Source organism: Podarcis melisellensis (assembly GCF_964234715.1).
Source record: "Podarcis melisellensis genome assembly, chromosome: 5".
Taxonomy (NCBI): Eukaryota; Metazoa; Chordata; class Lepidosauria; order Squamata; family Lacertidae; genus Podarcis; species Podarcis melisellensis.
In genome coordinates this window covers 52,810,938-52,837,867 of record NC_138537.1, presented here as the reverse complement: position 1 = coordinate 52,837,867, position 26,930 = coordinate 52,810,938, and the positions used below count along the sequence as shown (strand labels likewise).

The 26,930-nt window shown below is 42.8% G+C and overlaps 1 protein-coding gene across 2 annotated transcripts in view; it reads right to left on the bottom strand.

The window, feature by feature from the left end:
- The window catches only part of GRK5 (G protein-coupled receptor kinase 5), a 153,426-nt gene that overhangs the window by 67,397 nt on the left and 59,099 nt on the right, over positions 1 to 26,930 (bottom strand). For both annotated transcript variants that reach the window (XM_081912752.1, XM_081912751.1), the window contains exon 3: positions 8,810 to 8,922. In XM_081912752.1, coding sequence (XP_081768878.1) covers positions 8,810 to 8,922 — 113 coding nt within the window. The remainder of the gene's footprint in view (positions 1 to 8,809; positions 8,923 to 26,930) is intronic.

The window sequence follows — 26,930 nt, the reverse complement described above, 5'->3', positions numbered from 1 at the left end:
TTCTCCCCTCACTACCTTTCAAGCCCTGTGTTTATCACTATAAAATCGGATAATCTCATACAGGATTTGGCTTACAAATCACTAAAACAATTTTCACATTAATTGCATTTACATCCCAAGTGGACAAATCTGTTTGTATCATGTTCCGAGATTGTATATCTGGCAGCATGCCCATGGCTTCTCAGCTGATTAACCAATGCTGGCGCTTTCGGAAAGCTAAGAGGAAGAGGCATGCATAAAAGGTTAGCTGGGATCCAAGGGTCATCATGTGACTGAGAGGCTGTAAAGCATCCTAATAGTATTTCTCCCACACCCTGAAAAGCTGCCCCCCAAATCAGCAATCCATCTGGTGCAGGGAGTACTAATGGAAATGAATGCTCGTGCAGGTAGAAACGTCCTACATGGGTTTCATTGGACCCCGATTTCTGTGCTTAGGGAAATAGGAATATGTCATCCACTAGGAGCTGGAATGCAGAAAAGCTCAGCAAGGCTTTCTAAATGCAAAGGCATGAGCAATCCCAGAGGGTAAGACACTCCATTGCAACTTCTCTTTAGATCAGTGGTCAACCCTTCCTTGGTTGATAAACTCAATAGCACAGTGCCCTTGTTTGCACATCAAACAGTAGCCTTGTTTGCATAAGCATATGGCTCTCGGACAGGAGCTCATAGTCATTTTTCACCTCCCTGGTCTTTGGTACTCTTGTGCCACACTGAGCTAAACCAAGGTTTGGCTTAACATGTCTTTGAAATTGGGCCTGCGGTTAAGCTTTCTCCTTGATAACCACAAGCTGTAGGCTTCCATTTCTTTACTGAAGTTCTGTTCAAGTACCTTGGTTATTTTTCTAGTCTTGTGCAAATTATATGAACCATCTGCGTTTTCTTTATGTACTCTTCTCCATCTAGTATAAATGTTTCCCCCTTTCCTTTATTTTTTAAATTTATTTAAAAATAACTGAAGCCACAGCCAGAAACATGTTCATTCTGTTTCTGAACAATGCCAAGCTTTGTGTTTTTAAACACTATATATATGTGTGTGCGCGCGCTTAATTTAACAAAATGTATTTACTGCTTGGTTTTAAGAAAACATCTAAGTGGTTTGCAAAAATAGTGATGACTGATCATAAAAGTAACAGGAGAATTAAAACCAGTATGCTGATTAGGATCCTTAACATGAAAGTAATACAAAACTATATCTGCACAAAAAAAATTCCTTCCAGTAGCACCTTAAAGACCAACTAAGTTAGTTCTTGGTATGAGCTTTCGTGTGCATGCACACTTCTTCAGATACACTGAAACAGAAGTCCTGCGTATCTAAAAACATAATAAAAACATCAAGTGTTGAACCTCCCAATATAGGGCTGCCTTCAGCTGTCTTCTAAAAGTTGTGTAATTCTTTATCTCGTTGACAACTGAAGGGAGTGTGTTCCACAGGGAGGGCACCACTACCAAAAAGGCCCTCTGTCTGGTTCCCTGCAACTTCACTTCTCGCACTGAGGGAACCAGCAGAAGACCCTCAGAGGAGGACCTCAGGCTGCGTGATGGGGGTGGAGACGCTCCTTCAGATATACAGGGCCATGGCCATTTAGGGCTTTAAAGGTCAGCACCAACACTTTGAATTGTGCTCAGAAACATACTGGGAGCCAAACCTTTATTTTACAATTAATTCCTTTGTATTTTGAAAGTTAAACCACAGGTATTATTATTAAAAGAAGGATATAACTGAGATAAGATGCTGCTATAACTTACCCTTCCCCCATTTTCACCATCATTCTCACAGGTGGCAAAAATGGGGAGCCCATTAAAAAAAAAATCTGAAAGTTTTGAACCCTCCATTATCATTGGTAGCCAACAATGAAGGAGGTTTTTTCTTCTTCTAAGTTTTTTGAAAAGAGATTTAGTAGTCCTAAGAGAACTAGCTATGGAGCTCTACTTTGAAGCTCTTAAGCCTAATTAAATTTGAGCTCAGCTTAAACTACTAATTTTATTTTTGCCGATTTCATTTTCATTCAAGCATAAAGGCTGAAGTGTGATTGGAGATTAAGTTCTTGGATTGCAATCCTGCTTACCAGGAAGTAAATCCTGCTAAACTCTGTGAGACTTTCCTTCTGAATAAACATTCTTAACGTGTTTTCAAGACCTGACCGTAAACTGCCCAGAGAGCTCAAGCTGACAGGGCTGGGTATACATTTAGAATGTAAAATAAAATAAAAATAAAGGTTGGGTTGTAAACTGAGCTAAAAAGGTTAAAGATGACTCGTAAAGCCAATTAAAAATACACACATGGTACTTCTTACCTCAGCACACTAAAAAATCCTTACTAAAACAAGATCTAAATACACAGCTTTTAAAGCTAATAACTGGCATGCAGGTAAACACAGAGTAGACGAGTGTGAGGTCTATGAAGAGATAAGATGGGTGGAGTTGATCAAGGCCCAAAAGATAATGGGATATGAGCTGAGAAAGGTAGAAGAAATTCTATAGCACAAAAGTGATAGGCCTGTGGTTTCCTGCATTGACCACAGCTTGCGCAGAAATAAAACCAGAAAACAGTTTTTATTCTGTTCACCTAAAATGCACAGCTGCAGTATGTTTGCAGAAGTTCCCTGCCAAAAAGCGATACCATCCATACTTGGTATCATATTCCCATACGCAATGAGACAACCCAAACTACAGCAGTGCCAAAATCATAAATATTCAGTATATGGTGGATCATTAAGCATATACAAACTATTCTCATGTTAAATGATCTAAAATCATGATTTTATATCATGTTCTTTTGCTGTGCTTAACTGTATATTGTACATGGATTGGGGTTTTTTTAGTGTCACGCCGCCTAGAATTTTTCTAAATAAATGGAAAACATCTACCCATTTCACAGATAAACGACGACTAGGGTTGAGCTGAAATCCTCCCTCCCCTCAGCCCAGTCTCATTTTCACCATCCCATTTGCAGAGAACTGGTTGGGCAATTTTGGAGACTGGCAACAGAAACTGGTAGCAAATTTGTGATTGGCAGCCCTTCCCCTCAGCTATTTTGTTCATGGACACTAATCAGGAAAAAAATAGTGGTCTTAAAATGTTGGAAGGAAGGAAGGAAGGAAGGAAGGAAGGAAGGAAGGAAGGAAGGAAGGAAGGAAGGAAGAAGGAAGGAAGGAGCGAGCTTGTTGGATCTATCCAGTGATTCCCACCCCCTTAAAAATGTTTAGGGGTGCTCTCATTCTGACTCAAGAAAACCACCATTTTATAGTTCAAATTGGGGGAAAATAAATACAGTAAATGGACAAAAGTACAAAGGTCCACAAAATGTTTGGGGTATTCATATCCCGTGTACCCCCAGAGAAAAAGCACTGGGTCTATCTAAATTTGTGGATATCCTGTATTAAGAATTGGGTGTTACAGATGCCTGCTGGGCAACAATAGCCTTTAACCAGGCTCCCTCAACCTCGGCCCTCCAGATGTTTTGAGACTACAATTCCCATCATCCCTGACCACTGGTCCTGCTAGCTAGGGATCATGGGAGTTGTAGGCCAACAACATCTGGAGGGTCGAGGTTGAGGAAGCTTGCCCTTAACCATCAGGGAAGAGTAGCATCTTCTCTGGATTCCTGCATCACTAAGATGAGAGAGCCAAGGATGATAAAGACCAACCTAGCTGAGAACTTTGGTGGAAAACTAAAAGGCTCCCCTTAAAATGGTAACAGTTCTTCCACTTTTGGAGGGGAAGGGGGAAGTGACTGTCAGTTGCAAGTGATTAGGCAGCCCAGGGGAACAGCAAGGATGAACAGGTCAAGATGCAAGGCTTGGCCTCCAGACAAGGTCAACTGACCATAACTCTTATCTTAGGCTTCTAGAGTGCGAAATGGGCAAAAGGTTTATTTCAGAAATTGCCATTTAAGATTTGTGTGTCAACTGTTCAACCAACCTTCCAAAAGTAGATTGGAGGGGGGGGGAGCACTGACTGGTTTTCTGATCTGAGTAGGGGATTTAAATAACAAAAATTAGATTTTCTATCAAAGAGCATTCTCCTAAAGCCAGTTCAAATCACATCAGTGACGGCAGCCGCAAGAGGACACTGTTCATTGCTATGTAACACAAATCAATGCTGACTTTTAGTTAAGAACAATTGGGGGGGGTCTTTTAAATTGGGTATGAAGGTGATTCCCCCACTCCCCCAGCCAGAAAAAGGATAACTAAAAAGTAGGTCAGAGTCAATGGTCCAGAAATCAAATTACTGCTGACTGAGGCGTTGTCGGAATTGTCTCTAAAGGACTGCTCATGGCTTCTGTTCCACATTTATGCTGCAGCCCAATGTTCATTCACCTGGAAGGAAACCCCAATGAACATAATGGGACTTGCTTCTGAGCAAATATGTATAGGATTATACTGCCAGAGTAAAAAACCTACCATGCCACTTAGGGGCAAAAGAAAATCCACTTGCCATTGGTTTTTCTTTCAATTTCCTAAAGTGTTAAAGATGATTATGTTCCTTCATGGAGCTGCTTTAAGAACTGCTCTTTGCAATCAGGGTAAGAAAAAGGACACAATCCACAGGAAACCCTCCTGCCCATTCTCGCCAATGGAAAACAGCACAGGAGAATTCCCTTGCGAATTGTGTCCATGTTTTGCAACAGTCGTCCTTGAGGAAACTCAGCTTTAGGGGGAGGACTGTGGCTCAGTGGTAAGAGCATCTCTTTTGCATGCAGAAGATTCCCGGTTTGATAGTTGATAGTTATTATGAAAAAGAACATTGCTAACTACCAGGACTCAAGGTGGGAGACTTCAGTCTACTTTTTAATCTTAAAAAGGGGGGCGGGGAGAGATAGGAAGCACCTTCATATTTTTGCTTTAAAGGAATTTTAAATAAAATCTGACCAAATTCAAAAGTCCAAATTGTATGATCTGGTTTTATTGACTTGGTGGACTTTTCTTTTCCTATTTGTCTTGGTATTGTGTGTGTAGCAGAGGAGAAGTCATAGATGAATCAGGCAGACAAGAGTGCAGGGAGATCTTCTCACAGTCAAGACGCAAGACACAGTCTTGACACAAAAAACTTGAGGCTGAGGACAGGATAGCACCCTTGAATTATCTTGGGGAAAGTGAGGAGAATTCACTTCAGTGAAAAGGTACTGTGCACATGTTCAGAGGCACTTCAGAGCGATGAAACTCTAAACTATACTGAAAGAATCAGGCAACAACAGCCCAGACTGGCAAGGATGAATGCAGAAAACAAAGGATGTAGGGGAAGAGCATGACTGCAGAAAAAAGATTTGATATATCTGTTTGGGCCAGTGGTGGCTTTTAACTTATAAGCACAGCTGTTTCATTTTTTTACCACCCCCTCGGACCCTTTTATAATGGTGTCTCCACATATGTGCCCTCAGGCTAGAAGAGAATTAATGTCACAGCTGCTAGCTCTCCATAGGTGGGAATTTGTTCTAGGCAAAGGTTTATTGCCAGGACCAATTATTGCCTTGAGCTTCAAGACTGGTCCAGTTTTCTCTGCGTATAGTTGGAACATCCTGTATACCCTTTGGAACAGACAACAGAAGCCATATTGCTGTTTCTTTCATAAGGTGCAGAACTGCACCTTAGATTTACAGCACTTCCGACACACATTGAAAGCCCATGACTTCAGCTACAGAATGCTGGGAGCTGTAGTTTTCCCTCACAGGGCTACAATTCCCAAGACCCTTAACAAACTACAGTTCCCATGATATTTTTGGATACGTAATGTGCTTTAAATGTAAATAAATCAATTTGGCATCACCCCATAATAAGGATTTCACTTATGAAAGTGAGAGCCAGTGTGGTGTAGTGGTTAAGAGCGGTGGACTCGTAATCTGGTGAACTGGGTTTGCTTCCCTGCTCCTCCACAAGCAGCTGCTGGGTGACCTTGGGCTAGTCACACTTCTCTGAAGAATCTCAGCCCCACTCTCCTCACAGAGTGTTTGTTGTGGGGGAGGAAGGGAAAGGAGAATGTTGGCCGCTTTGAGACTCCTTCGGGTAGTGATAAAGCGGGATATCAAATCCAAACTCTTTTCACAGTTGCCAAGTAGAATTTCTGAAAGTTTTGAAGATTCACTCAAGCTGCTAGTTCCAGCAGTTATACTGGAAGCTTCTTTTGATGGCTTTACCACTGAGCTGTGACCCCTTCCCTCGGTTAGTGAGGGCATCAGTACCAGATGTGCCAAGCTCTACCAATGGGATAGTTCACTGCGCTGATGCTGAGAAGTTTCTAGAAAAAAGTATGACATCCATATAGCCACAAATGAGGTCCTTGTTCAAGCCAGGATAGAGATTCCAGGAGAATATTCAGCAAATTGAATAGGTAACAAAATTCAGAGTACCACCTGCCTCCCCACAAGCCTGCAATCTAGCCACTGCAAAAGTAACTAAAAGGGAACGATCTCAGGAAATATGCTATGAACATTATTCATGGGTTAGGAAGGAAGGATGGTGTGTATGGCAAATGCAGCAAAACCGAGACATTTTCATATTACGTGTTTTATTTGGGGCGGGTGGGGGGGATTAATCAAGCTAGACCACATTGGAAGATGAAAACATTTTATCTGGAAGAATGCACTCATGCAATTCATCAGAAAGAATATTTTATTTGCATTCATTTTGCTCCATGAATATCCAATGTAAAAACCACAATCAGCTTCTGAAATTCAACATGGAAACAGCCCAACTAACCTACAAACCTGTCAAAACAGCTTTTCAGAGCTTATTCATGACAGATGCTATGCTGGCACCTGGCTGTTTTACACTACAGTATTGGAATGTAAATTCTGTGGACTGGAACCTTTACAATTAGACTGCATTTGAATTCCCTGCAGAAAATTGTGCCACCAGATCATTTATCCTACCCGTGACATGTATCGTAAAAACAACTAAATAATGAAGGATATATTGTTTAAATTATGGCACTGGCTTTGCTGAATTCACTTGATTGGCAGCCTAATCCAGTGATCTGCAGGAGCTCAGAAATTCTTAGTAGTCTTTTGCAGATGCAGGTTTCTCTCATAAACACACACATGGGTGGAGCTGATTCCCAGAGGCAAAAAATAATAATAACAGGGCAGTTCCTGCAACAAAGAAACTTTCTTGGTTGAGCAGCAAGTACTGTGTTTTCCTGTGTATAAGACGAGGTCTTTTTATTAAAAAATAATGCTAAAAAAATTGGGGTTGTCTTACATACGCTTCAGGTTACAGACTCCGCTAACCCAGAAATAGTGCTTCAGGTTAAGAACTTTGCTTCAGGATAAGAACAGAAATCGGGCTCCGGTGGCGCGGCAGCAGCAGGAGGCCCCATTAGCTAAAGTGGTGCTTCAGGTTAAGAACAGTTTCAGGTTAAGAACGGACCTCCGGAACAAATTAAGTACTTAACCTGAGGTACCGCTGTATACACAGATAGTGCTGAGATGGGATGGACGATTGGTGGCTGGTGGGATTGGAGATTGCCAGCAGCATGGGGGGGGGTGAATGTTGGTTGCAGCAAGTTCTGCTTGTGATTGGCTGTTGTGGCAATTGGGTGTGCAATTGTTGGCTGCTGGCAGCGAGCGGGCAGATGATTGGTGGCTTCGAGGATGTGTGCGATTGGCAGCGGCGGGTGAGCAATCTCCCCCCATTTCCTCAATTTTAAGTTCCCCAAAATAGGGGTCTTGTTATAAACGGGAAAATGTGGTATTTTGGAGAAGAGAGCAATGAGCAAACACATTTCACACAACAATCTCCCCAAACTCCCAAACAATCTTCCCCAAAATCTCTGTGACCTAAAATGTGAAAGAACCATGTCTAGGATAAATATAGCTAGGATTGCTCCAGAGTTTTAACAGCTTTTCCAGGCAGTGACTTTCCCTCATGGTGTTCTATGTTGCATGGAATAACCTGGAAAGGTGGGAGGGGGGCACTAAAGTGGCCTTCTGGTTTTGTACCACAGTTGCTGGTCACATCCACACCATACAGTTAGAGCACATACCTTCCTCTCCCCACCCCCACCCCCAATCCTGGGAACTGCAGTTTGTTAAAGATGCTAGGAATTTTAGCTCTGCAAAGCTAAACCAGTTCCCAGAATTTGGGGAAAGGGGGAGCCATGTGCTTTAAAGGTATGGTGTGGCTGTAATCACTGTTTTGGCCTCAGCTATTAAAGTTGATCCTGCTAGGCTTCTGTCGACTAGCATCTGAAAAACAACATGGTCTTTTTATGACTCGTAAATTCTACTTGAAGCAGCACAAATCTCAGTTACAGGGTCTAGACACGTCAGGCATAAACAAATCCAAACTTTGAACACACACAGTTTTTTTTTTCTTGTTGGCTATTTTTTTTAAAAGGTAAGGAAATTAGGTAATCAGTTTCTCAGGTGATTGCAAATTTTGTACAAATAAGTGGGGCCTGCAACACAATGTTGCAGCATATCCCCACTCCCAAAGAGGAATGCTCTTGATCAGGGATCCAGGCAGCCCAATTTTAACAAGATGTGCCAGGGATTGAACCCTGCACCTTTTTCATGAAAAACATGTATTCCACTACTGACTGATGACCCCTGGACACACAAATGCACACACACACACACACACACATGGCCTGGGGCATGGATGTGAACATGGGGCCACAAAGGCCATGAACTGCAAGAAGCATAGTCTGCAACAAAAGTTTTAAAAAGGCCCAGGGACACGTCCAGGGTACGTTGTCCTCCAGAAAGCAAGGTTTCATTCTTTGCACCTGCATGCAGGGGCCAATTCCATCTTTATTTTACCATGGAAGAAGGTGCAATAAACTTTTGCAACAGTCATAAGAAGCAACTTACCACCGAGTCAAGAAATCTAATACAGCACTCAAGCTCCGGGCGAGTCTCACAGAACTGCCGAAAGAGAAGTCTTCCTATTGGCTGCTTGTCACATAAACTGTAGTAATCTCTCTCTAGAGGAAATAAAGAGGAGGAGGTAAGGTGAAAAACTGAGGTACTTTTTAATGCATTTTGGTCTGGTTACATTGTGTCCACGTTTTCTTTTCCTTAAGGATCGTAAAACACACACACACACATTCTGCACAAGCAATACAAAATGACACACACACACACACAAACAATTGACAGGGACAAAGGCTGTAGCCAAAGAAAGTTATGTGCAGTTGTGACGTGGAAGCAGAGAAATTGATTGTACCAGCATCTTTATGAAGTCAAGATTTCTCTCTCGCTTTCAGGGATGCGGCCTGCTGAAATCCCCGAAACAAGATAGGGGAATGTGAGCAAGATAACACTCTATCAGGGACCTCCAATGCCTTTCTGAGCCCCTTGCCCTTCCCACAACTGGTAAACGCAGAAGAAATTACTCCTCACCCCGTCCCATTGCTCTTATTTCTGCTCAGAGAGTTGACTGTTGGGACTGCTCATGTGAGTCCAGACTACCAAGCTGGAAACCAAATATGAGGCATATCTGTGGTGCTCCTGTTCCCTGAGCGCAGGGGCTGCTGACCCACCCAGTCCCTAACACTCCACATCCCGCCATCTTTGCTCCACTGCTAGACTGGGATACTGCCATAGAAGACAAGGGCACAAAGGGTACACGTATCTGCCAGAATGCTCGTTCCATGTTCACTTAATGAGATATCACATGGATTGAGGTCACTCATATCCCCCATATAAAGGTGGAAGGCTATTTGTTCCATCTCCCCCAGCTAGGATCATTTTCTGAACAGAAATATAGCTATTATTTACATAAAATAAACTCAAACTTGGTGTGTGTGTGTGTGAAGATATGAAAAAAAATCTGGAATTAGCTTGGCACAAATATAAAACCAGCTGGTGCATGAGGCTGTTATGACTGTAAATTCAGGAGTAGGATACCGCAGCACGTGCCGTAGCACTGGCCTTGCTAAAGAAATATTTATGGCTTAAAAACAGCAAAACAGCTCACAATGTACGAAACCACAGGCTGTGTTTTCTTCAGCATTCTTGCCCTGACTTTTCTCAGTGCCATATGATAATTTCTTTTGCTGCTGCAACAAACCACTCCTTATCTTAAGGCATGATGATGCTGTGAAGCAGACAAGCTGCCTTCATTTAACCTATTACAGAAAAGCGCAACAGCTCGTCCAGATTAAAATCCTATTCTTTTCCAACTTTAGGAAAATATATGGCATGTCTTGAATTGCTCGAGATTAAGAAAGACCATGACGTTTGCTGGCTGTTGCTTATTCGTACACAGGTCTATTTAAGCGGCAAGCTGTTGCCTGTCCAGATTGCTGGGGTACCTTCCCTTTCTGCAATACCTGATCAAGCTGGGCTACCTGTGAAATTTAAAAAATACAGAGGTTCCAAGAAACTTGATCATTGCCCCAAAGTTTGGCAGCCTTACAAAAAATCCTCAATGTTCCTCCATCTGAGTGGCTCCACTAATTCCCCGCATTCTTTTCAGACCTTTTTCATGTTGCGACCAAGCTCATCCTCCATCTCTCCCTTTACCCAGGAATAACGGCACAAGACCCATTAGCTGAACGAATGGCCACTAGTTTTACTTGTTTACATTCGTTGGTCTGCAATGCCCATAACTAATGATTGTCAAACTTCCTCCCCACAATTTTGTTTGGTGTGGATGTCCTGCTACGGAGCCAAGGATTGGGAAACCGCATCTCCTGCGGCTGCCTGCCTTGTTTAGATGAACACTTCCTGGATCGAAAAATTGGCGTCGTAATGATGTTGCTCTTTGTTTCTCATTGCCCACACACCTGAGGCAAGGGTGGGAAGACGTCAGGCTTGTGGGATGGAAAAATGGTGGAGTGGAGACAATGTACTCTTAGAATTAAGGAGTAGGGTGACTCTGGACACAGCACAGGAATTTGTTCTCACTGCCTGAATTGAGCTCACAGTTGCCCCCAAGGTTTCTTCAGCTCAGCAATCTAATTTAGACGGAACAACCCCCCCCCAGTTGCTACTGTTAAACAATTGGGAGTCAAACTCCTTGATGATACCGCGAATCACTTAGAGACCTACCAGTAGATCTGGCTCTATCTTCTGCCCACCCCTGACCTAAAGGATGTGCTGAGATGACTCTGGAAGAATTACCACAGACCTTCAAAGTGTCCCTATTTTCCAGAGATGTCCCTGATTTAGAGAAGCTGTCCCGGTTTCTGATTTGATCCTGGAATGTCCCACTTTTCCTTAGCATGTCCCTATTTTCATTGGAAATATATTGGAGGGTATGGAATTATCTGCCCCACAAGCTGTCTGAAGGCAATTCTGCATAGGGAAGGTTTTAAAAAAAATGTTTATTATGTTTTTATATATGTTGGAAGCTGGCCAGAGTGGCTGGGGCAACCCAGTAAGATGTGTTATTTCATTATGGAAATATTGGAGGGTATGTTACCAGGCCCCAACAGTGGTGACTCTAGAGGTCAGTGAAACCACCAGGCAAACAAAGTCTCCTCAAGTTGGTAAACCAAGGAGGATTGGTTAGAGTAAGCCTGCATGAATGAACCCACATCTCATTGGTAATTTTAGACACCTTAGGTGGACTTGGTTATGACTTCATGACCCATTCTCCTAAAGGGAATGAGGGCAAAATCACCCCTTCCCCAGTCCACATTCCCTGGGGGGAAGTCCTTGTAAAATTTCCCCACAAAGCCACCTCATATCTTTGCATCATGTACTTCTGATTACACAACAGCTTCACAGGACATTTTAGGGAAATGTGCCAGATCTAAGAATTCAGTCAAAGGCTTCGTTGATCCAACAAAAATTCTCCCCTTGGTTATGGAGCAATCCTATTCCCATTCTGAGCCCTCCCTGGCCCCCAACATAATCATACAGGGCTTTCCACATCATCAGCCTTCAGCTTGCTGCGGCTCCTGTGTGTTGTGCAAGAATTGAGGAAGGGGTACGCAGAGAGGATATCCAAGTGGCTTTTATTCATTTGTATGTGATCCAGCAAATAGATTCTTCTCTCTGAACCATGAACTATCAGATGCCTGGAATAAATAGGGTAATAAGATGCCAAGGCCCATGAATATTTATGATACTGCCTACCATTTCTCCATACAAAACAAGTATCCAGAAAGATAATCAAAGACACAAACTATTATATTATAAAAATGGTCAGGGTGTGTCCATGATATGCGTGAACTCTACAGGCGTCTTGATGGTCCAGATCTTATCCCATACTCTTATCTGACCATTGTGATATAACAACAACAACAATAATCTTCAGTCATCTTCTGATTTTTATTTTTTTGTTTTTGCTAGCTGGGCATGTAACATTAGGAGGAGCCCAGAAAAATGACAGAGCACATTTGCTTTTGACTACCCAAATAGACAAATGGCTAGCTCTGTCTACACAAAACTCATGCAGTATTGCTTTTGATTGGCACCGCCTGAGCATAAAGAGGTAGGCACTTACACATTTTATTCAGCTTCCACAATAGTACAGAGCGTGCCTGCCCTAAAGCAGTACTGCTGCAAACTCTTAGCCCTTTAGAGGGATTGGTATGGAATATAGCAAATAGCAGGCAGGTGGCGCTGTGGGTTAAACCACAGAGCCTAGGACTTGCCAATCAGAAGGTCGGCAGTTCGAATCCCCGCAACGGGGTGAGCTCTCATTGTTCAGTCCCTGTTCCTGCCAACCTAGCAGTTCGAAAGCACGTCAAAGTGCAAGTAGATAAATAGGTACCACTCTGGCAGGAAGGTAAACGGCGTTTCCGTGTGCTGCTCTGGTTCGCCAGACGCAGCTTAGTCATGCTGGCCACATGACCCGGAAGCTGTCTGCGGACAAACGCCGGCTTCCTCGGCCTATAGAGCAAGATGAGCGTGCAACCCCAGAGTCGGTCACAACTGGACCTAATGGTCAGGGGTCCCTTTACCTTTACCTATGTATCACTCTCGTGTGGTTCCATGGACCACAGGATGCAAAGTGCAATCCCAGGTGCTCTGGGAGAAATGGGAAATCACTCAAGGGCTGAAGGAATCCAAAGGAATTCCTGTTTGAAAACACTGCAGAATCTATAACCATTTTTTGAAAATGATTTTTAAAAAATAAAAAAACACTCTGTTTTGCATAATCTTGTGTAACCTTTTTTTGAAAATGAATAATCAAAATTAAACTGCTCAAATCTCCCTCCCTGTGCGTATGATTAAAAAAAAAAAAAGAAATTATAAGGGGTTCATTAGATTGTGGTCCTAATGTATACTCAGCTCCTGTGTGCAACACTCTTCATCCCATCAGCTGTGCTTCATTGATATACTGGGTTTTTTGATGCAGAATACAATTGGATAAAGACGATGTATATTGAAAATGCTTGGCTCAAGCTAAATCGAGATAACCCCATGGAAAGAAGTCTCCATGTACCGGCTCCAGTCATATCCCACATATAAAAATGGGAGGATAATCTTTCCATTTCCCTCTGCTATGATTGCCCCTTTTTTGAACAGTAACAATTTTTTAAAAAAAATAATAACAACTCAAATTATGGCCAAAACAGAGCCCCCCTTTTTTTGTTCCTATAAGAAAGTGTCAGGCCAAAAATTAAACGAGGATGAATGCAAGAACATGTACAATAGCTCTAAGTCATCAAGTCCTTAGCAACTTTAGTCTATGAGAACAGGATGAACTTGCTGCTAAAATAATAAATGAAATTATTATTCCCCTTTAAGTGGCATAAAATAGCTTCTAAGATTCAGTCCTGGAGGACTGAGGAACTGCATTCGTGTAGATACACATACCTTATTGATTAACTGAAAGCACATTTTTGTGTATTAAGTAAACACAAATTCACAGACAATTTTTTAGTGGCACATCCAAGATGAAGAAGAAAGGGGGGGAGTCTCCAAGTGCATATTTTATTTATTTTTCAAGTCCACTGCATTTCAAGTATCTTCCTTGGGGAACTCTTAGGCATAGCTAACTCAAAACTTTGTCCCCCAACTTCAGTTCTTTGAAGACAATGAAAACACTTGGGAGAAATATTTCTGTGCATCAGAAGCATCCTTCCTCTCCTCCCCTGGCACTTGTATTTGGTACCTTCCTTTCGGGGGAGTATTTTTACATCACAATCCAAGGCGTCATGAACTATGACCAAATTTTTCACACTCTTCCTCTCCCATTTTACCAGTCTCAAAGGAAAAGGAAAAAACCGAGCGCGCAAATGGACAACTGGAGAGTCAGAAACCTGCTTTAAGAGTCAATTATATCGTTCTCTGTATAGATGCCAATAAAAACAGCAGTTCTGATTCAAAAGTTTAACAAATGTGGAGAATGATTTCCTGAGGAAATGGAAATGTTAAATAGTTGGAAGTGAAACCATATGTTTGCAAATGATGCAGTGGACATAACAGTTGTAGGGACAACTGCTAGAGAAGAGGACACATCCTGCCGGATTGGAGAAACTTTATACAGAGACAGGACCCCGTATAAATTCAACTTTCCTTATTTTAGAAAATGAGCACAGGCTTGGATCGTGCTGCCTGTTGAATGAGGCTTTCATATCTCCCCTTTCCACCGTAGCTTCATATTCCACACTTTAAGACTGGAGGACCCTCCAGTATGGCATAAAAAGGAGGGCAGGGATGCAGTGGGAAAAGGGGGAAGGGGACTGGCAAAAACTAAGAACTTTGCCTTCTGCTCACGCAACAACACAGGTGCATCTAAACCATGGATTATAGCAGCTATGTACACACTATACTTTTAAAGCACATTCAAAACACATTCTTTCTCTCAAAGAATTCTGAGCATTGTAGTGTACATCTCACAGAGTTAAAATTCCCAGCTACCTTTAACAAAGTGCTGTGCCCAGAATTATCTGGGGGAAAGAATGTGCTTCAAATGTGCACTGAAGGTATAGTGCATATGTAGCCAAAGATAACAAATCTATTGTCACTTGCAATGCATAAAGGGACCCCTGACCATTAGGTCCAGTCGTGACCGACTCTGGGGTTGCGGTGCTCATCTCGCTTTATTGGCCGAGGGAGCCGGCGTACAGCTTCCAGGTCATGTGGCCAGCATGACTAAGCCGCTTCTGGTGAACCAGAGCAGCGCATGGAAACACCGTTTACCTTCCCGCTGGAGTGGTACCTATTTATCTACTTGCACTTTGACGTGCTTGCGAACTGCTAGGTTGGCAGGAGCAGGGACCGAGCAATGGGAGCTCACCCCGTCACGGGGATTCGAACCGCCGACCTTCTGATCGGCAGGTCCTAGGCTCTGTGGTTTAACCCACAGCACCATCCGCATCCAAATTGCAACGCATACAAGGTTGCAAGTCTGGTATTAAGTTCCAAGGAGCACAGTCAAACTTACTTATGAGTAGATATGTACAGAGTTGCACTGTGTGCATAAATGTTTTTCTGAATATTATTTCTTTATCATCCTAACTTTACTTTTTTACCTTAACTTTTCACAAAGCCACACATTGCTGGATTTTAGTTGACTGCTCTGTATGCTCTGCCCCCCCCTCCAACACTCAGCCTACTACATCTCCCTGCCAGACAGGAAAAACACTTTGCTCAACTGTCCAGGAGCTGCAGAGCCAGGGGAGGAAGAACACTCTGGCCACATCCACCAAAGGACTAAGGAATGCTGGGCTGGGCTGTGTGTGTAGGGCTTTGTCTTTGCATTACTGCAATCTGTTGCAAGTCTCCTTGAAGATCACTCTATTGAAAAGTGAAATACAAAGCATCAAATAAATATATCTGGACAGACAAAAAAAAGTTACTTCAGAAAGAACCTAGTTATGCTAAGAGTACAAAACAAAATTGGCTTGGTATACCCACATTAGACTAAACCATTAAGTGGCACTTTGTAGGCAATTTTGAAGGCTACCAGTTCTGGGCATTCGCTTTAACTCTGTCCCCAAAGGTTGTGCCAAAGGAGGAACCAGCCATTCAGTTTTGGCAAACTTAAGGACTTTGAAAACAGGAAAAAATGAGATCAAAATGTATCCATACTTAATGCAAGGACACATCCTATGAGGACTAAGGGCTTTATGGCTGGAATCCTCAAGCCACATCTTCAGTCACGGGCCAACTAACCAATTCATGATTGTGCATTATAAGGACCATTTTGTGTTCGGTTTAAGCCAGCATATGGTTTTCCCCATTCAAATTTCCTTCTTTTTCTGGCCTCAAGACTAGCACCAGTCATTCCTTCTATTTTTGATGTTCAGGCATGAGTGCCAATGCTGATGTAGCAAATGAAGCACCACCCCTGCAAAAGAGCTAGGCTTTAACAATCTCAGAAGAGCCCCAAACTTTGCAAAAGTATATGTTTCTTGTGCAAAATAAGTAAAGGGAACAAAAACTCACCCCAACAAAAAAAAAGCAAGACTGCACATATTCTGCACACTCATATGCAGAGTAGCAGAATGAGTGTGGACCAAAAGTCCAGTCAGGTCATAACTTGAGTCTCATTCAGAGCTCAGGATACAGCCACAGACCAACCACCACATTTGCTCCCTGCTTTTCCCTTCCCTTCTCTGCACTACTACTCCCTTCAAAGCTCCTCCTTTCCAAGCCATAGGGATGTCCCAAAGTCCTTGAAGGCGTGGCTTGGATTGGCTATTAGCTGACCCCAATCCATGCCCTCAATGCTTCCCCTTTTCCCAAGCAAACGTACTGTTGCTAGGCCTCACTTCCCCCTTCTATTTTCGAAGGCCAGACTCAAATTTACAGCAACCTTTTCATGCAAACGCAAATTACAAATGCAACTGAAATTGTCTCCATGTAAATCCAAGAAAGAACATACACTAATCCACCCTGACTTTTAAAAGATGAAAGCTTTCTTCCCAGCTTTAAGTTTCTAAATGGACCTTTTTCTTTAAAAAAGAGAGCTTATACATTGTGTTGGTTGCATCAGTAAACACTGCCTCTGTTACCACTGAATTAGGTAAAAATGCAAAGTGAGTAGATGTGTTATTGCTTGTGGCAACAGTCTGTGCCTAAGGGTGGGAGGGAGTTTAATTTCTCCTATAATAATAGGGTTTAAGCACAAAAGATTATCCTGCATTCAGTTCACAAAAGGCCTAAAGTCTAGTTAATTTCTCTCTACCTACAGGAGCTTCCCCCTCACATGCACAGATGCTGTGGCCAGAATCCAAAGAGCTACTTTAGGGATGTTAAAGGGCTTCCGCAAACCCGGTGGAATGTCAACTTTCCCCCTGCTTTGAACAGTAAACCCTAATGGCATGAAACCAACTTCTTTTGATAAGTCCCATCCACATCAAGGAACAGTTGCCATGGGGTACAAAGGATGCTTTATTTGAGCTCAGATTCGATTTGGGTGCAGAGAACTGGCTGTGAAGTTCTTTGGAGCCTGGCTTATGGAAGCCATAATAATATCCAGTTTGAATGTAACTGGTAAGTGCAACCCACCACTATGACAGCAGTGTGAAACTTATTTATTTATTATATTCTCCATGGAGCTCAAGGTGGTGTACAGTTCTCCCCATCCTCATTTGAACCCCACAAAAACCCTGAGAAGTAGGTTAAGCTGAGAGAGATATAGTGGTACCTCAGGTTAAGTACTTAATTCATTCCGGAGGTCCGTTCTTAACCTGAAACTGTTCTTAACCTGAAGCACCACTTTAGCTAATGGGGCCTTCTACTGCCGCCACACTGCTTCAACACGATTTCTGTTCTTATCCTGAAGCAAAGTTCTTAACCTGAAGTACTATTTCTGGGTTAGTGGAGTGTGTAACCTGAAGCGTATGTACAGTAACCTGAAGTGTACGTAACTTGAGGTACCACTGTAGTGACTTTCCCTGGGTCAACCAGGGAGCTTCATGGCTTGAGTGGGAATTGGAACACAGGTCCTAGTCAGACACTTCAACCCTTAGACCACACTGGCTCTCAACTTCCGCAGCAGTACCTGTTTCACCGCTGTTGATAAGATATACAATCTTGTCCATCCCACCTCAGGTCCATGGAATTTAGTGAGTCCATTTTAAATATCTTTAAACTGCAAGTTATTGTTTCGTTGTGTAAAAAAGGTGAGTGACTGCTCCCCTCAAAAGTTCATAGGATGCTAGAAAGAAAATAATTCTCATTGCTTCAAATAAATGACTGCTTGCAAAAACAATTAAGTCAACAGTGAACCCTACCATCTCCCTGGGTAAGTCAAGTCAGTGGTGAGCTGACCTCAGTATTCTATTTAAAGCCATGGAAACTGGCCTATCGAGAGGACTACATTTTACAAACCATTGAAAAGAAATGCTATGTAATTAGTATTAGGCAAATACAGGTACTTGGCAGCACTTAACACCCAATGCCTCTAAACTGGGTCAGTAACCACCATGGGAAAAATCAGTGAATTTCTTTAAGGTGAAGTCTAAATACACCACTGAATTTAAGGCTGTGTATATACATCACCCCTGAGTGCTCACTGGAAGGACAGATCCTGAAGCTGAGACTCCAATACTTTGGCCACCTCATGAGAAGAGAAGACTCCCTGGAAAAGACCCTGATGTTGGGAAAGATGGAGGGCACAAGGAGAAGGGGACATCAGAGGACGATATGGTTGGATAGTGTTCTCGAAGCTACGAGCATGAGTTTGCGGGAGGCAGTGGAAGACAGAAGTGCCTGGCGTGCTCTGGTCCATGGGGTCACAAAGAGTCGGACACGACTAAACAACAACATATACAACTCTGATCCTAGCCCTCCGCTGCCTTGTGGCTATACTTATTTGTGAGAAAGGCTTTGGAAGCAAACCCCAAGGAAAACCATATCTGCTGCCTTGTGGGACATCTTCTGGAGAAGAAAAGGCTAAGGAGTGAAGCCCTACACAAATCCAGAGTGGAGTCCCAAAGACGCCTTGAACACCTCCTTCTGCCAACTCCTGCAGTGAAACTGGTGCCAAACACATTGCTCTGCTTTCCTATGGACCACATCAGCAAAGCTGAGAGGACCTCCATGCATACTGCCCAAGCTTGCGCCCCAGGGAGGTCACTTTAGAGCTGCTAACACAGCAGTTACGAGTTAACAGCCACAGCAGGCGCTGCGATTCCCCAGCAATTTGACTTCACCCCTGGAGGCACATTCCATTGTCTCTCAGGACAGACGTAAGCCAACAACAATAATGACCGAGAAGCAACAGGGATGACTTAAAGCTACCACAATACTAGTCTTGATTCAGCACCAGCAGATGGACATCTGCACAAACGCAATGGAGGAAGCGAGAGAAGAAACACCTCTTTACTTCCTTTTCCTAATTGCTGCCACTCCCCACATCCCATGAAATTTTAAGATGTGAAACTGACTAGATAAAAATGTTATGTGCAATGAATGAACAGTGCTAACTAGCCCTCTCTTCCCAGTGTCACATACTCCACCTGGTGCCCTGACATTTGGGCACTGTAAGGAGCCAGAGTCAGGAGTAGATCAGTAATAAAAAAAAAACCCTCTGGTGTCAGTAAAGTTAACTATTTATTAAAAATAAAATAAAAACAGTTCAGTCCTAGTGGTCACAGCAACCCTTCCCAGCAGGTCTTACCCCAATGAAGCAGCTACAAGGACAGAAGGTCCCTGTCTTCTCACCGTCCCTCCCCTGGTTCTTTCCCCAGCAACCTAAGGCTCTGTCAACTTGCCTCTTGACTTCATTTCTCTGCATGTTCTGGGAGACCAGGAGGGAGGGCACCTCGCCAGCTCTGCAGGTTCATGTTGCAAATGTCCAACACAACTAATCCTCTTGTTTTACTTTGGGAGTGGAGTGTCTGTCCATGGAAAAGAAAGGCACGAGCATTGTCTTGAAGACAAGCCTGCACACTAAGGGGATGTGCCATTAGCATTGCACAGGTGCAGAAAGCTAATTCCGAAAGCAGCCTCTGTGAAAAAGCTATCCATAATATATGCTGCTGCCATATCTGCAAGTAAATCTTTCATCCACTTTCACTTTTATTTGGGCTGCATGATGAAGTCTATTAGGTCACTTGAAGAGGTAATCGTCTGTCAAATTTCTTATATTAAACTGCAACCATTTTCAGTTAGCAGCGTAGTAAAAGAAAGGGCTTCTTGGGAGGAGGTCCATTAACACTTGCATAATTCAGAGCTGTCTAGACCTACTATGGTACAGCTTCAGCCTGGAGCATATTTTTATGCCCGAGTTATTTCCCCACCGAATGCAGGATTTTTATAATGGAAACTCTGACAGATCCTTAACTTAGCCCCCAGAGTTGGTACAGCTTTGATGCACATGACGCTGGTCTGATTAATTAAAAATATAGATGCAATCAGGATTCGACAATGGAATTCTTTTAAATGGTATTTAAGGCCTGCCAGCTTAATTTCTTCTGCTTGTCAGTTGTGTCTCTTAAAAACAAACAAAGCCCATTTCCCATCTTTATCTATGAAATTTAATTATTTAGATTCAGACAATGTTTGCTTTGTGCATCATTTCTTAGTTTCTTTTTATATCCTTCCCTTTCAGTCATGGTATTATGCTACAGGGATATACATCATGCATTGCAGAAATATTACGTTCAGTATGGAAATGTTCCAAGACAAAAACCAGGCGAGAATTGCAAACAGCATTTGGAGAGTATTTCAATGGCTTCCAAATTAAATGTGCTTCAGTGTTGTCCACAAAACCCTTTTTAAAATTTGTTTTCTACAAACATTTGGAGGGATGTTTTCCTTCTTATAATACTGCTGGAAAGCAGAATCCCACACGCACTTGTACAAATGTCTTCGTACAAATATTTGCACCAGAAATGTTTATGAGGGCCATCTCTGCAGATTTTGGAAAGCGGTAGGAAGGCTTAGCACATAACTTTTCAAGTCATGCCCAGCAGCAGCAAAGAAGAAAGTAAGCTGCTTTAAGCATTTTAAAGCTTCCATTATTTACTTGTTCAGAAAATTTTACTGCCTACCTTTCAGTGTAACAGTTCTCAAGTGGGAAGGAATGAACACATCAGTAAGACTATTTGTGGAAGCTGATAATCAGAAAATGATAAAGATCAGTAAAACCAAATAGGCACATTAACTATACAGTGGTACCTTGGGTTAAGTACTTAATTTGTTCTGGAGGTTCGTACTTAACCTGAAACTGTTCTTAACCTGAAGCACCACTCTAGCTAATGGGGCCTCCTGCTGCTGCCGCGCCGCCGGAGCACGATTTCTGTTCTCATCCTGAAGCAAAGTTCTTAACCTGAAGCACTATTTCTGGGTTAGCGGAGTCTGTAACTTGAAGCGTATGTAACCCGAGGTACCACTGTATACAAAAAGGGATTGTTGAAACAAAACCTGCTGAAAATTTGTTGAAACAAAGCCTGCTGAAAATTACTGAAGTCTCAAATCTGGAGAACCTCAAAAGGAAATGATTGCTAAAACTAGAGGGCCATCACTGAGAAAGGTCCATTTTTATTATGTTAGTGACATGATAAAGTAGGCTATCTGTACAAGACAGTTTGAAGTTTCACCTGAGGGGAGAAGATACTACCTCAAGAATGCCAGATTCTTAGTTTGTACAGCACTTTAAGGATAAAGCCACCAGAACATGGAACTTAAGTAGAATAAGGATTTGGGAGTAACATCCCAGATGACTGCTTAATTCTGAATCAGCTGCATCTCCACAACCCCACTTCACACGAGACTCATGAAGAGTAAGAGTAGAAATAATCCCCAATGGCGATGCCTCGCTGGATGGAATGGAGCAAGCTTCCTCAAACTTGACCCTCCAGATGTTTTTGGCCTACAACTCCCATGATCCCTAGCTAGCAGGACCAGTGGCCAGGGATGATGGGAATTGTAGTCTCAAAAACATCTGGAGGGCCAAGTTTGAGGAAGCCTGGAATGGAGCATCAGCACTCAGTTCAAGATGCTTAGAAGCCACCTGGTCAGGGCAGGAGTGGCTTGATACTGTAATAGGGAGGCTCCCAGGCAGTTTAGGGCTTTAATGGTAAGAGTATCATCATTCTTGTTGAGTTGATATGTCAAAGAGGTTGCCATCTGCACTTTCCAGAAACAGGCGGAGGCATTTTGGCTCCCACAGGCTTTCCCAGCTGGATTAGTAGGTCTCTGCTGTGGGTATGTGTGGAAAGCAATTAATAAAATAATAATAAAGTTCAACTTGAACATGCTTTAAAAACCCTTCAGACCTTTGCATTAAGGGTGGAGCCAGTGCGTGTAGGGATGTTGGCAGCAAAGGCACACCCTTTCCCCCCTCCATGGGCTAAAAGCTGTAACCTCTGGACACGATTTCTGCATGCTACCTATGCCAAATGAGACAGGACCCCATATAAATTCATGTCGTTCACCTGCCTCTGAATATTTTTTCTCTTTTTACTGTTGCTTCGCCGTGATCGTGCAGTACCTTCCTAAATTGTATTTTGATATAGAGTGAAATGCTTGTAAAATAGTAATTTAGTTTTTATCTTGGTGAGATTTCGACAGTCTTGGGAGTTGACGAATCCTATGACTGGGGGTGTGGGTTGGGGAAGGTTGAATATTAAAGGTCACCTCCGAGTTCTGAGGCGCTCCTTGGAGTTGTGTGAATAAAGGTTTTATAGTCTATGTTTGTAGCGGTTTTGGCAGAGATCTGCTGTGTTAAGTACTCTGTCGTCAAAGAAGGGAACTAGTAAAATAGCTCTTCTACCTCCGGACAATCCATTTATAGGTCCTTTGACTGAAATGCACAACTTATTTCATCTCTTGTGTTTTTATTTAATCTTCTGTTTGATGATATCCGCTTACAGAGTATTTCAGGGCAAGGCTCTACTCTGAATGCTTAAAATGGTTCTGGGACTGTTGTTGCATGTGGCACAAAGCAAACATTTCCAGTTCCAGGAAACTGAAGGAAACATATTGCAACTAATTTTCAACCTTGAAAAAAAAAGGAGTCTGCAAGACTACTTAGAGGTACTTGGTGGGAGAAGCCGGGGGAGGTCAAGGAAGGGAGGGGGGGAGAAGTCACAAGAATTCCAATAGAGGTCACATGACGTCCTAGGATATGAGTCTGCCCAGTAAAGTGAGGCCTGAGGGAAGGTCATGCTAAATGGATGCATACAGTCACCTTACTGGGGGTGGGATGAGGAAGACACCCATCAGAGTTGGAAAACAATGATGTCATTCCCACTGATCTATATCTGGCACTCTTATTGGACCTTCCAATATGGCAACACAGAATATACAAGAATGGTATGTAGCAGCCTTCCCCAACCTGGTGCCCTTCTCATGTTTCACTGCCCATAAACCCCAGCTGGAAACAGGCAAAGGGAGCTGTAGTTCCCAGGTTAGGAGAGGAATAAGCCTTCTGCTACAGTCCCAATCTGGATGGGATTTCCTGCACTTCTTAACTGCAGTGGAAGGAAAGCTTCCATTGGCACAGATGAGATCCGGATCAAGAGACATGTGGCCGTGATAACAAACATTCAAATAATTGTGCGAAGGGTGCAAAACCTAGTTTGCTCCTGAAGATTTATTCAAATTCTTTTTACTGCTTTTCCATAAACGAACTGTTTGAAATGGCTTGTACGCATAAATGTAAATATAAACGCCACCACAATCTAAACATTAAAACACAAATCAGTGGACTATGTAAGAACATGAGAAGAGCCTGCTGGATTAAGCCAATGGTCCATCTAGTCAAGTGCTCTCATAGTGGCCAATGGGAAGCTTGCAAGCAGAACCTAAAATCAAGAGCACCTTCCCCTCCCACAGTTTCCAGCAACTGGTAAACTAGGGGGGGGGGGAAGGTGGCAATAAGCAAGAATAGGCTATGTTCCTATTGTTTTGAAACAACACATTTGAAGGCAATGTAGAACCACGGGATCCTGTTAGTTTATTATGTGCATATGTGCGTGTGCCCATTTGCGTATGAACTTCAAGTACCACTGTAGTGTACAAATTGATAAATTAAAAAGGCACGAATACAAAGGGCAGCACCAAGCAATACATACATTAAAACAGCAACACCTTCAAATTCCTGTTTTAAAAGGAACATTGCCATTTCCTGGGATACAAAATAAAGATGGAGATAACCCCACCTAATCTCTCGAAACTACCAACATGAATTTGATGGAACTGCGGGAGGCACTGGAAAAGAGGAGTGCCTGGCGTGCTCTGGTCCATGGGGTCACGAAGAGTCGGACATGACTAAACGACTAAACAACAACAACAACAACAATCTCTTGGGGCAGCAAATTCCATAAACAGGGAGCTAACACAGCTAACATCTTAAAGGATGGACAGATTGACAAAAAGGGAGATAACCTTCCACACTGCTTGCTCCAAAGCTGTTTGGGAATAAGAAGTTTCCCAAATGGAAAAAATAAACTAAACTTGTAGCCTATACAAAACACGTTCATCTTTGTTTACTGTGCAGCTCCTCTGCCCCTCATTAGACTAAACTTAATTTGTACAATGTAGGAGTTGTCTATTTTAAGACTGTGTGCGTACATATCGGCATTTGCACACGTGCATATACTCCTACATCTCCCCAAGAACAATTGCTCTTACACACCAGCGCTGAGCTGATTCTAACAGAAAGCACAGCTTCCTCGAGATCTCTTTGCACTCAACACATGGCAAGGGCTTCTGAGGTTACAGCTCCCAGGACAGCCCAACTTCAAAAAATTCAAGGTTGAGTCACCGACCAGGCCTGTAAAAAGCCAGCAACAGCAAAAATATGAAACATCAATAAACCTCAATGTATTTCTTTCTAAGTAATGAGTTCCTGTGTTCAGGTATGTAGTAAAGATACAGCTATAGGAATTTAAGGTTTGGGGGAGTAATGATGCTTGCTGAAAATATTCCTCCCAGTAAAGCCTTGTGCTACGATAGCAATAAAGTGTTTCAAGTTATTGTTACAGCTAGTCTTGAACCCGCCCCTGTCAATGGAAAGTTTCATTGGCACCTGGGATCTGCTGCTTTGGGCAACTGCCGAACTACCACCACAACCGAGCATATAATACTGTCATCAGGTAGAGAGGAATGTGCGGCCCAGCAAGCCAGACAGGCATGGAAAAGTACATTTCCTCCAATAGATTTTGCCGTCTCCGTGCCCTTCCCTTTGCACTTTCCACTGATCTCATTTGTGAAGCAAGGAGAAGGAGAAGAAAGTGGGGAGGGGGGGAAGGCAGCAAGCAGCACACGCCCGACACTTTGCTCCCCACAGTGAATCCTGGGTTTCTTGAGGAAGGCGTCTCATTTTGAACAGCTGCCCTTGAAATCTCCTTTCTTTATTTAAGGCTCAAGAAAAAGAAAAAAAGAAAAAAAGTTCAAGTGTTCTGAAAATTGCGAAGGCCTCTCGCAAATAGACAACGCCGCATTGTTTCCCTTTTCGGGGGCTCGTTCAAGAGTGAAAACAACAGTAAAAATAACCAGAAAGAGTCCATAAGCAGGAACTGTTCAGGCACTATTGCTGCCAGCGGCAACTGCTGTAATGAAAATGAAAAGGTTGCTCACTTAAGCATCCGCTTTGAACTTCCTCAAAGCAGTTACCCTTCCTGCAGAAGTTAGCATTCGAGTGCATTCACAGGCCAGTGAAAACTATGGTCCATAGTGTGTGACCCATGACAGGAAAATCAGGGGTGGAGAACCTTCCCTAGCTAATGGCCTGGGCTCCTATCTCTGCAACCCTGGTGGGCCAAATTTTGACAGGTGGGGTTGGAAACTGGGAACTCCGGTGGAGCAAGTTTGGCCCATGGGCTTGCAGGTTCCCCACCCATGCAGCAGATGGCCATGATGAGTAAGCAAGCAGTAAGGCATCTTTGTTTCTATCAAGTAAGTCAGTTCTGGAGTCCAAGGTGGAGATGAGAGGGACAGAGTGAAAAGGATGAGGTAAAAGATGAAGTCCTCTTTCCAGCTCAAATACCCCCCACCCTACTTGTGGAATTGTTTGAGACACTTGTTGCTTAAAACAAAACAAATATAGTTTTGCACTCAGAATCTCTTTAAAATAAATTAGAATACAGTACTGCATTTGGGATATAAAAGGCATTGTTATGCCAGTTGGCGAGCCCAGAATCACCAGCTGAAGTGAGGCTAAGGTACATCCATCATAGGCAGAACTAGCCACATTCAATAAGAAGTAGAACTGAAGGGACCATTTTAGAAGAAAAACTATAAAATACAGCTTTGGCCAATACTGAGAAAGCATCAGTGGAAACATTTTAATACTAGAGTCTAATATCTTCCAGCAATTTACCTCTCATGAGTTGCCTTGAAAGGTATGGGATTTCCTCCATTCAGTGGTGTTGATTTTTTAAGGTGAGGATGGAAGTTCATTTATCTACATTTAGCAGGAAATTAGATTACATTATCTTTGCAGCCCCTTACCACCCTATGACTCGTAAGAAAACAGAAATCATTGCCCTGGAATTATGATTGAAAAGCAGTGTTAAAATACTTGAAACAAACAAACAAAAAAACTAACAAACTGAAAAATCCTATATAAGAAGACAGACAGTTGCATTCTGCAACAATATACAGCTGCCACCATGATCCTAAGTTTGCTGGAGGGATAAATGCTGTGCCAAGCAAACTGCCTTGGGAGGATAATTTATCCTGAAAAGTGGATTAAAGAACCATTACATTAAAAAGTGAAAGGGCTATAGTCTTTTTATCTAGTAAAACTGACGAATGTGCAAATATAATGAGTTGCTTAGTACAGTGGTGCCTCGCAAGACGAAAAGAATCCGTTCCGCGAGTCTCTTCGTCTTTTCGTCTTGCGAAGCAAGCCCATTAGCGGCTTAGCGGATTAGCGCTATTAGCGGCTTAGCAGGCTTAGCGGATCAGCTGATAAGCGGCTTAGCGGATCAGCTGATAAGCGGCTTAGCGGATCAGCTGTTAAGCGGCTTAGCGGATCAGCTGATAAGTGGCTTAGCGGCTTGGGAAAAAGGGGGGGAAGGAAAAAAACCCTGCAGGAACTCGCAAGACATTTTCGTCTTGCGAAGCAAGCCCATAGGAAATTCGTTTTGCGAAGCACCTCCAAAACAGAAAATCCTTTCGTCTA